The sequence below is a fragment of the Lutra lutra genome, chromosome 2 (genome assembly GCF_902655055.1).
Source record: "Lutra lutra chromosome 2, mLutLut1.2, whole genome shotgun sequence".
NCBI lineage: Eukaryota > Metazoa > Chordata > Mammalia > Carnivora > Mustelidae > Lutra > Lutra lutra.
This window is the reverse complement of record NC_062279.1, coordinates 183,244,462-183,258,035: the sequence shown is the minus strand read 5'-3', so window position 1 is coordinate 183,258,035 and position 13,574 is coordinate 183,244,462. Positions and strand designations below refer to the sequence as shown.

General features: G+C 45.6%; 1 protein-coding gene across 1 annotated transcript; it reads left to right on the top strand.

The window, feature by feature from the left end:
• Positions 1-12,595: 12,595 nt before the first annotated feature.
• LOC125093713 (ubiquitin-fold modifier 1-like) lies at positions 12,596-13,574 on the top strand. Its single transcript, XM_047719262.1, has one exon. It carries the CDS (start codon positions 12,651-12,653, stop codon positions 12,906-12,908), a length of 258 nt encoding a protein of 85 aa, XP_047575218.1. The 5' UTR covers positions 12,596-12,650; the 3' UTR covers positions 12,909-13,574.

Genomic DNA, 13,574 nt, shown 5'->3' with positions numbered 1-13,574 from the left:
TAGGAACGGAACAAAGACAAAAACCAGAGAGGTCACTCCAATGAGACTGCTTCAACCAGTCCCGATAGAGAGTTCAATTACTTTTCAACAGATTAAAATTTTCTTTCTTTTTCAACAGATTAACATTTTAAACAGAGAGAAGACCAGTAAGACTGGAAGAAATAGCAGTGGTTTTCACAAGCAAGGTGACGTTGTGCCTGCCATCTCAGAAAGAATATCCATCCAAGTCGACAGGAAGAGATTCCACTGGCTTTGCGAGTCTGGGTTCCTGTGAGAGCTTGTGCGACGCTGCTAGAATTCACTGGAGTCCTGGGTGAGAGCCTTTGCGGGGGGGGGGGGGGGGGGCAGGATTATAAGTAGGGGAGCGCTGAAACTGACCCTAGTGGATCTTGGTGAAGGGGAGATCATTCTTTGTTTATCTGGAAATGTGGCTATTTGGCTCGATCCACAACTCTAAACTAGGGTTGCCAAGGGCACATGCCTACAGGGGCCAGGCAGGTGACATGGATGGGGGAAGGGGACTCCCTGGGAAACGTGTCCAACAGGAGTCTGCTTGCCCAGCGTATCTGGGCCGGCCACTGCCCACTGGGGTTCAGTGCCCCCAGAGTGTAGCTCGCATTATTAAGGCAGATAGCTAAGTTCATCTGAAGCCCACAATAACCCCAGGAGGACGTACTATTCTTACCCCTCTTTTTCAGATGAGAAAAATAACTCCTCACTGAGTTACTTTGAGTCCTGAGGCACAAAGGGGTTAAGTGAGTCCAAGGTCAAAGAAGTGGAAAGGGGCAGAGCGGGGCTCCAGACTCGGGCAGTCTGGCTCCAGAACGTGCCTGCCCATACGGCCCAATTCTGCTGATTCTTCTGTAGTCAGAAACTGAGACCAAAAAAAAAAAAAAAGAAAGAAAAAGAAAATCAATCTCCCAATTTAAATACTCAGAGTATTTAAAAAAAAAAAAATACTCTGAAAGCCAAAGAAAACCAAAGTGTGGGCCAAGCTACAGCCTATAAGCTGCGTTTGTGTGTGGCATTCCAAGAGGGTAAGTTACGAGGCATCCTCGGAAAGCCATATTTTTGTTTTCGTTTACCCCCCCTCCCCGCTCCCAATATTCACAGCAGAGCTTAAACTTGTCCGTTTACCTTCAGAGTAGTCAAGTTGTGACCCTATCCCCTTCTACCCCTAATGCTTCCATGACACAAAATATTTCTGAGTTCCTCTGTCTGGGAATTGCCTTCAGAAAGGTTTACAAGTCAGCTCTGTTATTTTGTTGCCATATTTTCTCTTTGGACGAAACTGGCATTTCCCAGTGTGGTTCCAATCATGTTCGCCAGATGTGGTGTGAATCACATTCAGTTATTTCCAGAAATCACATCCATTCTGAATGCAGGGCGACTGACCGCCCAGGGAATCGTCCACAAGAATGTGTTCTGAGCACCATTAAAATATGTGTGCAGCCTTCAGGATAATGACATGTAGAAGGACACACCAATCCATCCCGTCACATTCTTCTGGGTTAGAAAACCAGCCACTAACGTACAACTTCCTCTCATTTATAGGACCTGAGTTGGATATTCTGAGTGATGCTGTGACATTATCTCTTGTAAATTCCGGCATCCGAAATCAAGCAGTCCTTCCACCCCCAGTGCTGATAATTATGAACAAGGTACAAAACTTGAATGGTCTATAAGAAGACAATTAAAAACAAGACTACCATCTGACCCAGCCCTTCCACTTCTGGGCATATACCCCAAAGAATTGAAAGCCGGGTCTCGAAGAGATATTTGTACACTCGTGTTCATAACAGCAAGATTCACGGTAGTTAAAACGCGGAGGCAATCCCAGTGTCCACTGCCAGATAAATGGTACCTAAAGTAGTCAGAATCATAGACACAGAAAGTGGGATAGTGGTTGCCAGAGGCTGGGGAAGGGGAGAATTGGGGAGTTGTTTAATGGGTAGAGAGTTTGTTTTCCATGATAAAACAGTTCTGGAGATGGGTTACAAAGCAACGTGAATATATGTAACACTATTGAGCTGTACATCTAAAAATGATTACGATGGAAAATTGTGTTATATATCACCAAGATAAAAAAAATTTAAAAAATAAAACGAAGCCATCATTCTCCTCTTTAAAACAAAACAAAACACCAGGAAACCCACCCCACACGAGCAGATCTCTTGCACGAATCACGTCCCAGCAGGCGGATAAGACCTTCATCACGGATGGGCCCTGATCTTCAGGGCTCTTTGTGAACCATTGGACCAGCAAACTCCAGCTTCTAGGAGTTGGGGCTGAGGCAGGTTCTAGGTTAGAAACAGAAAAGGAGAAGTGAAGTGTCTTAGGCCTCAGCCTGCAAGGGAGTTTACCCAGGACAGGATGGCTCTGGGGGGAGCCCGGATGTGTCCCCCAGCCCGTGGAAGCCTGCCAGGCTCTGTCCACTCTTACCTTCAGAGGAGGAATTGGAGCTTGGGAATGTGCGATCTTTAGTCTCCTTAGCAGGGGGTAATATTCAATTATGTTTTAAATTTATTTTATTATTTTTTAAGATTTTATTTATTTTTCTTTTGTCAGAGAGAGAGAGAGAGAGAAAGAGGGCAGCACAGGCAGGAGGAGGGGCAGAGGGAGAAGCTGGCTCCCTGCTCAGCAAGGAGCCCGATGCGGGGCTCAATTCCCCGACCCTGGGACCATGACCAAAGCCGCAGCCAGATGCTCATCGGACTGGGCCACGCAGGTGCCCCATCAGTTATTTTAAACATAAGAACTGATCAAGGATCTAGAGCTCTCCTGGCTGCTCCGTTGCTCTGCCTTTGGTCGGGGGCTCTCCGGGCATTTGGGGGAGCAGCTGAATACCAGCGGTACGTGAGTGTTTCGCTCCCCCCCGCCCCCCAGCTTTACTGAGGCGTAACTGACAAATAAAAAGTATATTTACGGTGTGCAGTGTGATGTTCTGGTGTGTGCGTGCGGGCGCAATGAGGCACGATCCACGCAATTGACGTAGCCATCACCTCACGGAGTTTGAACGTTTGCGTAGGGAGTGTGTGTGTAGAGAGAGCACTGAAGACTTACTCTCTTAGCAAATGTCAAGTATACAATACAGAGTATTACCCATAGTCACCATGCGGCGCATTTGACCTCCAGAGTCTCTTCATTCTACGTAACTGCAGCTGCGTAGGGTTTGACCTCCTCCCCCCGCACCCCCAACCCCAGGGCAGCAGCCATTCTGCTCTTCGCCTCTGTTTGACTTTCTTAGATCCCACATATAAGTGAGATCAGTGTTCGTTTTTTCTGTGCCTTCCTTATTTCCCTGAGCATAATGTCCTTCAGGCTTATCCATGTTGTCCCAAATGACAGGATTTCCTTCTTTTTCAAGGCTGAATAATATTCATGTGTGTGCGTGTACATTTTCTTCATTCATCTGTTGGTAGACAAGTTGATGCCACATCTTAGCTAATGTGAATAATGCTGCAGTGAACACGGAAGGGCAGATAGCTCTCCGAGCTCCTGATTTCCCTTCCTTCGGGTATATACCCAGAAGGAATATGGCTTGATCATAATACATAGTTCTATTTTTAATTTTTTTTAAAGATTTTATGTATTTATTTAACAGAGAGAGAGAGAGAGATCACAGGCAGAGAGAGAAGGGAGGAAGCAGGCTCCCCACTGAGCAGAGAGCCAGATGCAGGGCTCGATCCCAGGACCCTGAGGTCATGACCTGAGCTGAAGGCAGAGGCTTAACCCACTGAGCCACCCAGGCACCCCTCTATTTTTAATTTTTGAGAAAACTCCATACTGTTGTCTATAATGGTGGTTCCCATTCACATTCCCACCCACAGCGCACCAGGATTCCCCTCTGTCCACATCTCAGCACTCATCTCTCGTCTTTTTGGTACTTGCCATTCTAACAGGTATGAGCCAATATCTCATTGTGGTTTTATTTTGTATTTCCCCCATGAATAGTGATGTGGAACATTTAAAAATTTCTCTGCCAAAGAAGATAGAAGGTTTTATGTGGTTTTTTAAAAAAAAAATTATTTTTTTTTGCTTCGTCTTTTTTTGAGAAATGTCTATTTAGGTACTTTTCCTATTTTATTTTTTTTTTATTTTTTTAAAGATTTTATTTATTTATTTGTCAGAGAGAGAGAGGGAGAGAGAGCAAGCACAGGCAGACAGAATGGCAGGCAGAGGCAGAGGGAGAAGCAGGCTCCCTGATGAGCAAGGAGCCCGATGTGGGACTCGATCCCAGGACGCTGGGATCATGACCTGAGCCGAAGGCAGCTGCTTAACCAACTGAGCCACCCAGGCGTCCCCACTTTTCCTATTTTCTAATAGCATTACCTATTTTCTTCCTGTAGTTGTTTGAGTTCCTCGTGTATCTTGGATATTAACTCTTAGATGTACAGTTTGCAAATATGTTCTGCTGTTCTACATATTGTTGCTTTCTTCTGTTGACTGTTTCCTTTGCTGTACAGAAGCTTTTTGGTTTGATGTGGTCCCCATTTGTCTCTTTCTGCTTTTGTTGCTTGTGCTGTTGGATCATATCCAAAAAAATCACTGGCCAGACCAATGTCAAGAAATTTTTCTCCTATTTTCTTCTAGTGGTTTCACATGTCAGGTCTTATGTTTAAACCTTTAATACACTTTGAGTTGGTTTTTGTATATGGTGTGACAGAAGGGTCTAATTTCAGGCTTATGTACACAGATATCCAAGTTTTCCAACACCATTTACTAGGGAGACTCACCTTTCCCCCTTGAGTGTTCTTGGCACCCTTATCAAAACATCAACTGACTGTAAATAAATGTAAACATTTATTTCTAGATTCTCTTTTCTGTTCCATGGGTCTGTTTTCAGGCTGGCACCATACTGTTTTGATTATTATGGCTTTATAGTCCATTTTAAAATCAGGAAGTGTGATACCCCCGCTTTGTTCTTTCTGTACAAGACTGATTTGGCTACTTGGAGTCTTTTGAAGTTGTACTGAATTTTAGAATTGCTTATTTCCATTTCTGTAAAAAATGCCCCTGGAATTTTGGAAGGGATTGCATTGAATCTGTAGATCACTTTGGGTAGGATGGACATTTTTAACAATATTAATTCTTCCAATCCATGAACACAGCCTATCTTCCATTATTTTGTCTTCTTTAATTTCTTTCATCATGTTTTATAGTTTTCAGTGTACAGCTCTTTAATTTCCTTGGTGAAATTTATTCCCAGGTCTTTTATTGTTTTTGATGGTATTGTAAATGGGACTGTTTTCCTTATTTAATTTTGGGATGGTTTGCTATTACTGTACAGAAATGTCACTGATGTTTGTATGTTGCTTTCCTATCCTGCAACTTCGCTGAATTTTATCACCACTAACAGCTTTTGGGAGTATTTACAGTTTTCTCTACAGAAGATGGTGTCATACACAATATTTCAATATCTTTATAATGAGTAGAATCACACTAGCGAACACCAGCTCAGGACTAGCTTGTGCCTTAGGTTCTTAATGAAGCTCTTTCTAAAACCTTTCAAATTCTGCAGCACTTAACTTGGGAGAGAGGAGATTTGTCTGTATCTGGAGACCGTTAGCTAGGAAAACAACCAAGGGATCCAGATGGGGTTTACAGGCTTCGGGGGGAGTAGGAGAGGGATGTCAGCAGCTAGCCAGCTGGAAAATCGGGGAAGAGCCAGGTAGGCTATGGTAAGGATGTGGGCAAAAAGAAGCTGGAGAGAGTGAATGGAAAAACACCTCTCCCTGCCCTCTTTTCCAGGGTGTGGGTAAAACCCTGGCCTCAATAATAAACCTCATAAACATTAAAAGTAAAGACACTTAATAGTTTCAGCTCCCCCCCCCCACCGCTCAACTGGGGCTCAGATCAAATCACAACACAGATTTGCTGAAGGCAGCAAACCAAATCAATAACTGGTCAGTTCAGGGAAAAGTTAGCTTTTGTACATACCCAGGCAGGCGCAGTGACTTTTTGGCACCTGGTGGGCACAGTCTCTGTGTAGCCTCCTTTCCCTTCTTCCATCAAGAGGTGATGATTTTGACAGACAAGAAAGCTGGAAGCCAAACAGGAAATGGAATAGACAGCAAAGAGCCTGGAGAACATTCCAGAAGAACTGAATGGAAGGCAGTACCCCCCACTGGAGAAGTTTCCACCATCATCCAGTTAAGAATCCTCCCCATGCTGGGGTGTGTGTGTGCACATCTATTCACATGCTCGCACACTCACACACACACATGTGCGTCCACGTGCAAGCTAGTGGTCGTACACACACCTGTGTTCATGCCCACGGACAGGTGCAGCTGCTCATGTTTTATTGAGGCATAACCAGAAGAATGTGGGAATGTCAGTTCCAGGACAGCAAATAATTCATGGAAGTGCTTCGTCCCTGAAGTGGTAAAGCAGTTGTTTCCAGCTACATATTCTCTCTATTTCCCTTCTTCTCCCTCACATCTTCTGTCCTTTTCACCCCTCATTCGCAGAAACTGTGATTCAGAATACGTCTGTGGTCTGGTTGGGTTTGGGAAAAAATATCACAGGCATTAGGAAAGGAGGAGAAACCTGATGTAGGGCGAATGGAGCATGGGAGCACTGAAAATAGTGTTTGTCAAGTGACTAAGTGATGGGCTAGAGTGGAAACAGGTAGGAGGTACTAGCTAATTAGGGGCTGGTTAATAACAGCAACCACACTGAGCACTCTACACCAGATGCTTCCTGGGTATTTTACATACAGCCATACCTCGTTTTGTTGTGCCCTGTTTGTTCTTTGCGGATATTACATTTTTGACAAATCAAAGGCTTGTGGCAATGCTGCATCTAGAACTTCCACAGTTAGAAGAAGTCAATGTCTAGCTTCAAGCTTCAAAGGACAGGCTGACCCTCTTGTGAGAGGCTAATGCAGCTGGTGACATTAGGTTGAAGTCAGTGCCACTTTACCATCTCAGAAATCCTAGTGCCCTGAAGAATGATGTTGAATCTACTCTGTGTTTTAGCGACGGCACACAGCCTGGATGACAGCACATCTGTTTACAGCATGGTTTACTGAATATCTTAAGCCCACTGTTGAGATCTGCTGCACAGAAAAAAATTTCCTTTGAAAATATGACTGCTCACTGACAACGCACCTGGTCGGTCACCCAAGAGCTCTGACAGATGGACAACGAGGTCAATGGTTTCGCATGCCCGCTAACGCAACATCCATTCTTCAGCTCATGGATTAAGGAGTCAGTTTGAATTTCCAATCTTATTAATTAAGAAATTTTTAAGAAATTTTATAGGTCTATAGTTGCCATAAACAATGATTTCTCTGAGGGAGCCAGGCAAAGTACACTGAAAACCTTCTGGAAAGGATTCAACATTCAGGACGCCATTAGGAACTTTCATGATTCATGGGAAAAACTCAAAGAGCGCATGAAGAGGAGTTTGGGAAGAAGTGGATTCCAAACCTCATGGAGGACTTTACGGGTTCCAGACTTCAGCAGAGGAAGGAAGTGCAGGTGTGGTGGAAATAGCAAGAGATCTAGACTGAGAAGCGGAGCCTGAAGAGGGGACTGGATGGCTACAAGCTCATGATACCACCTGAATAGATGAGGGGTTACTTCTCATGATGAGCAAAGAAAGTGGTTTCTCGAGATGGAAATGCCTCTTGGGGAAGATGCTGAGAAGATTGTTGAGATGACAACAACAGATTTAGAATTTTACCTAAACTTAGTGGATAAAGCAGCAGCAGGGTTCAAGAAGATTGACTCCAATTTCGAAAAGTGGTCTACTGTGGCTAAGATGCTATCAAACAGCACCATGTGCTACAGAGAGATCATTTGTGAAAGGAAGACAATAGATGGGGCAAGCTTCATTGTTGTCTTGCTTCGAGAAACTGCCACAGCCACCCCAGCCTTCAACAACCACCACCCCAATCTGACAGCAGCCTTCAATATCTAGACAAGACCCTCCACCAGCGAAACAGTTATGATTTGCTAAAGGCTAAGATGAGGTTTAACATTTTTTAGCCATATTTTTAAATTAAAGTATGTACATTATTTTTAGACATAATATTATTGAGCACTCACTGGACTCCAGTATAGTGTCAAGATAACTTCTACATGCACTGGGACCCCAGAAAGTTCATTGGACTTGCTCTATCATGATGTTGGCTCTCCTGTGGCAATCTGGAATCGAACCTGCGAGATCTCCAAGGTGTTGCTGTATGTGATCTCACTTAACTCTCAGGAGAGCCCCATGGGGTAAACCCTGTTGTTGATCCCAATACGTGGATGAAGAAACTGAGGCTCCGAGGCCAAGACGGGCTGGTCAATGTTTAACAAGCAGCTTGGGGAGGGAGGACGGTGCTAATCTGCAGCATTTGTCCATGTGCATGGTGTAAAACATCACCATGGCCAAGGTCAAGCGGCCAACAGGAAGTCACTGAACACAGAGCTGGGAAAAGATGTACCAAAGCGGTTCGCATGTTCCCAGTCGAGGCAGCTCTGGTGCGTAGGCTTGGAGGGGGACTGGGCAGCTTCCCCACAAGTGCTCACGGCACACGAGTGGCAAAGCCAGGGCTCAAACCCAGTCTCACTCCAGACTACCCTTCTCACTGAGGTGCTCTCGCACGCCTTCTAAACTACGAAGACGTCCAAAGGGTCCGCACTGGGGAGATGACCGTGCGGTAGGGGAAGAAAGAATGGATGCGGGCTTGCAGAAAGCACTCCAAGACACATTGTTTTCCACAGTTGCAGCCCAGCAGCCTGAAAGTAAAAAAAGCAGAGTTCAAAGATCAATGACTAATTAACATCCAGCTGCCAAAAAAAGAACTGTGTTTTGATCTCAGCAGAATATTACATAAACTCTCCCTGGGCAAGAGACACCTCAGGGAGAATTAAGAGGTGGGACAGGGAGAGTTCATTTAGGAAGACTCAGAAGTGCTTTCCTGTATAATCCCTGGAATTCTGGCTGAAGGGTGGAGCCCGAGGTGGGGTGGGGTGGGGTAGGGTGGGGTAAGGGTGGGGTGAGGTGGGGGAGGGTGGGGTGAGGGGGAGCAGCTCTGTAACAGCGCTTGGTATTATGGGATTAAAGAGTCAGGTTTCAACAGGCATTCCCAAGCTGAAGACAGGGGAGGGTGGTGTTATTGGGGGTAATTTCCAAATTCTGCCATTAAGCGTCCGTCCTGCCTTATGGACCCAAACTGGACTGTCGTGGCAAAGGCTCTGGCTTCATCAGGGCCCTTGGCACATGGTGACAGCGGAGCACAGTGTGGCATGTTGGAAACAGCTCTGGACTGGATTCTAGTCCCGGCCCTGCCTTTACGGGCTGGCCCATGTCGGCTCTGCTACTCTGAGCCTGTTTTAGTCATTTACAACACACAACGTTTGGACTGGATTAATTTTTTTAAAAATCCGTTTCCATTCTAAAAGGTTCCAGTTCTGTGCCACTTAAATATATTCATTTCCTAAGTCCTGTGCTTCATGAAGACACTCTGATGAAGCAAATCTAATGTGAAAATAGAGTCACAACCATAAGCTTTTATACAGTGCTTGTGAGCACCAGACTCTGTTTTAAGGGCTTTGCCCGTGTTCGGTTATTTAATCCTTACAGCCATCATTTGAAATAAGTGACTTTATATGAGATGATAGAGGCTAATGGAAGTTACTGTGATGACCTTTTCACACTATATGTGCGTCAAGTCATTACGGTGAGCACAGCAAATGGATACAGTCTGGACGTCAGTTACAGCTCCATGAAACCAGGAGGGGGGAGAAAGGAGTTATATTTGAGGGGCCGGCTGGGAAACCGGGGCTCCAAAATGGCGGATTTTCCCGCCAACCCTCTCCAAGATGGCGGACTTTCCCGCCACCCTCGCTGGGGCCTCCACTTCACCGTCAGGAAACTGAAACTCTCCACCCAGGAACTTCCCAATTGGGAACTGCCCATCACGGACTTCCCCCGCCCCATACCCTCCGATCACCGCATACCTTGCCTTATATGGACGCAAGGCTATGCCCTCCCTCAACCCGATAAAAGGACCTCGCCAACTCCCTCCGAGAGCAACTCTCTCTCTCATTCTCTTGTGAGTCGCGGAGCCTCACCCGAGGGTGCTTGCAATAAAGTTCATCTCTCGGATCCATTTGCCTCGTAGCTTTTTTCTCACTATCGCTGGCAGGAGCAACCTAACAATATTATTATCTTCATTTTGCAGATAAGAAAACTGAGGCACAAAGTGGTTCTATAAGACAATGGGATAGGTGCTATTCTTATCCCTGTTACATGGACGAAGAGAGTGAGGCTTAGGACCCAGCGGACCCAGCGGCACATGGCCCAAGGAAGCTGAGGAGGTACCAGCATCAGGCCCACTACAGGCCTCTGGGTCTTGGTGGGACTGGCTGTGTCTGAGCCAAACCTTAGGCCTACAAGGAGCAGCTCTGGGAAGCTCACTGTCAGCCCCTCATCTCCTAACCATGCTGCATGAATGAGTCTGCCTCTTGGCTGTGATGGCTCCAGGTCTGTGGGGAGAAGTGCGGGGGAGGGGGGATTTGTCTGAGGTGATCCCTTCCCAGAGCCCTGACTGATGCCCTCAGCATTTCCCCAGGCTCATGTCACCCATCTTGAGGGACCCTGGTCTCATCCTTCTCCATACTGAGGAAGCACATCTTCCTGCCTTCCTACTTCCTCTCTCCTTACCTCCTCCAGTCCCTCAGACCAGCAGGGGCAGCTTCCAACTTTCCACTTCCACGATTTCAGATTCCCCCCGTCCTCAACAGCAAGCCTGTGGCCTAGGCTTGGTGAGCAGAGAAGGGTCTACTCCATTCGGTGAAGGAACTTCCTGGGCTGGGTCCTCTGAGACTGGTTCTTGACCTCGTTGGGAGAGGCGACCCACCCGCCATGTTCTTCCTGGGTGTGCCAAGAAGGCAAGCAAGGCTCTCTCCCCCTTTTCTGGCTGCTTCTCAGGGCTGTGTTTGTAGGGAGCAGCCTGAGGGCTGAGGTGACCTCTTGCCCCAGATGAAGAGCAGGCCTGCTCTAAGAGAGTTGCCTCCCTAAACTCTGTGTTCCCTGGCCATGATGCACACCGTTCTCACCACCCTGTCCCCAGCTTTTCTTGTGAGCATGTGGGGAGACCAGTGAAGAATGTGCAAATGGGTACAAATATGGTAGCTCCAAGGGATTCTGTATTCTTGTGCTGGTCACACTCAGCCTTCAGCAATCCATTACAAATCTTCGTTAAATTCTTGTTACTGGCTTGTATGCACCCAGCAGCCTCCACCCGGGCTGAGCAAGGGCTCATGGCCCCTTCCTCCTGGGAGGTGCCCGGCTTCCCTTAGATTTCAAGTCTGTGGGTTGACCTGGGACTTCAGCTCTCTGAGAGGTTCGAGAAAAGTGGTGAGTTTTCAGATTTCTCGGCAGACCCTCACTTGTTTGATTCAGACCCAAAAACACTAAAGAGAAAGGCCATGCTAAACCACCCGGATGAAATGATTCAGCAGTGAACAGAGACATCAGGGAACAAATCACCCAGCAGTAAGAGGAAGCTCTTGGAAATTAAAAAACGTGATAAGGAGTGGACTGAGCTGAGAATGAGTCCACAGGTGACTTGGTTGTCGCTAGACTCCCGTCCGAATGGCACTATCCACGACCATGTGCATGTATTACTTCGATGGGAAGACTTTAAAGTTACAGGAGGACAGAAAAGTCTGATTACTCACAAAGTCAGAATAACAGGGAAAGTGTCTGATGGCACGTGGTCAGTAGCTGCCGCAGCGTGGGAATGTACGAGCAAAACAACAGAACCTGAGTCTGGCCCACTGAGAACATCTGAATCAGCTCCTCTCCAAGAAACAGAAACCAGAAGTCCGGGCAGGGTTGGCTCCTTAGAAACCTGGCATGTCTGTGCTTCTCGTTCACCTATTCAGTGACTGTAAAAAATCGAGTTGCAGCAACACCAACTCAGCATCTAAGAATCGCTTAAAATGTGTCTTCCTATAATTAAGTTGTATGAGATGAGTTGTGGGTAGCAGGCCTTACACCCCGAGGTCACTGCCCAGACAAGCAGACACATCGCAGCGGTTACAACAATTCATGTTGGCTTCAGCCAAGCTTCCTTGCAGCCAAGAAAGTCTTTGCCATCTGCAGACCCTCAACAGTTACCTGGGCTGGGATCAAAGTTCCCGGACCGACCTCACCCCTAAACACTCAGCCATGTCGGGGTTCTACTGGTCTGAAATCACTTTCCTCAGCCAAGCATTTCCAGAAACACATTTCCAGAAGGAAATGAGTCATAATGACACGATATGTAATATTTTAGCTGTTAGAGAATTCCTTGAACCTTTTCCGTTTAGTTGCTTCAAACTTAATTTGAAGAAGTAACTAGTTTTCACTTACTATAAGGCGAAGTCAGATCAAGCAGAAATTTGGAACTTTGGAAATGCAGAACAATCTTTCCAGCTTAAGGGAAGGAGATGGTTGTCAACATATGGATTGCTGGTTTCCACCTTGGCCCTGTGGCTCATCAGAAAAACAAAACAAAACAAAAAACAAATTCAGTGAATTTCATCTATCTTCCCAGGCACAGATAAATCAAAACCAAAAAGCTCTAACAAAAAATACACTGGAGAGAGCAGAGGAAGTGGGAGTGCACGCGGAATTGGCTGGGGTCTCTACTCGGAGTTCCCACCATGTCGAAGGTTTCTTTTAAGATCACGCTGACGTCGGACCCGCGGCTGCCTTACAAAGTACTTAGTGTTCCTGAAAGTACACCTTTCACAGCAGTCTTAAAGTTTGCAGCAGAAGAATTTAAAGTTCCTGCAGCAACAAGTGCAATTATTACCAATCATGGAATAGGAATAAATCCTGCCCAGACTGCTGGAAATGTTTTCCTAAAGCATGGGTCAGAACTGCGGATTATTCCTAGAGATCGTGTTGGAAGTTGTTAATATCTGCTACTTGGAACATAGGATGACCTTTCCAAATAAATATTGTTATTGTTGTAAAACTGAAGTCAGGCATTTAAAACATGATGAAAACACCAGTAGTTGATGAAATAATGAAGGGTGACTCTGTCCCTTCTTGTGATTCACATGCTTCCTGTGAAGAGGGACTGCTATGTATAGAGGGTACCATCTCCACAGAAGACCATAGTCTGTCATCGCTACCTCACAACACATACAGATAGTTCATTCAGGCTAAGTGGATTATCCAGCTGTGTTTTGTAAGTGGTGGATGCTTCTGATAACTCTTTCTGAGAACATTTGGAAAATTAAAGTTTACTGAATCTTCCTATTTGCGTTAAAAATTTAAAAGGACTGCGGGTCATACATGGCAGTTTGCTTGATGGCATCTGACCTATGCACTTAAAAATAGTTGATTCTTAATTGTATGTTCATGATAAAGGATATAGACATAACAATGAATACGTAACTATCTTTTTGTCATTTAGGTTTTTTTAAGTTTCGAACTATATCAGAGACCCCAAAATTGAATTTTTTGATCTAGCCCTTATGTGTAAAATTGATGTCCCACACCAAAGAGTTTTAACTATGATCTTGCAGAATCCAGTACTTGGTAAGAATTGAGAATAAAGTAGAACCGTTCTTTGCTGA

What these genes read in the sequence shown, in the direction of transcription:
- LOC125093713 (XM_047719262.1), top strand. Translation starts at nt 12,651, where the DNA reads ATGTCGAAGGTTTCTTTTAAGATCACGCTGACGTCGGACCCGCGGCTG.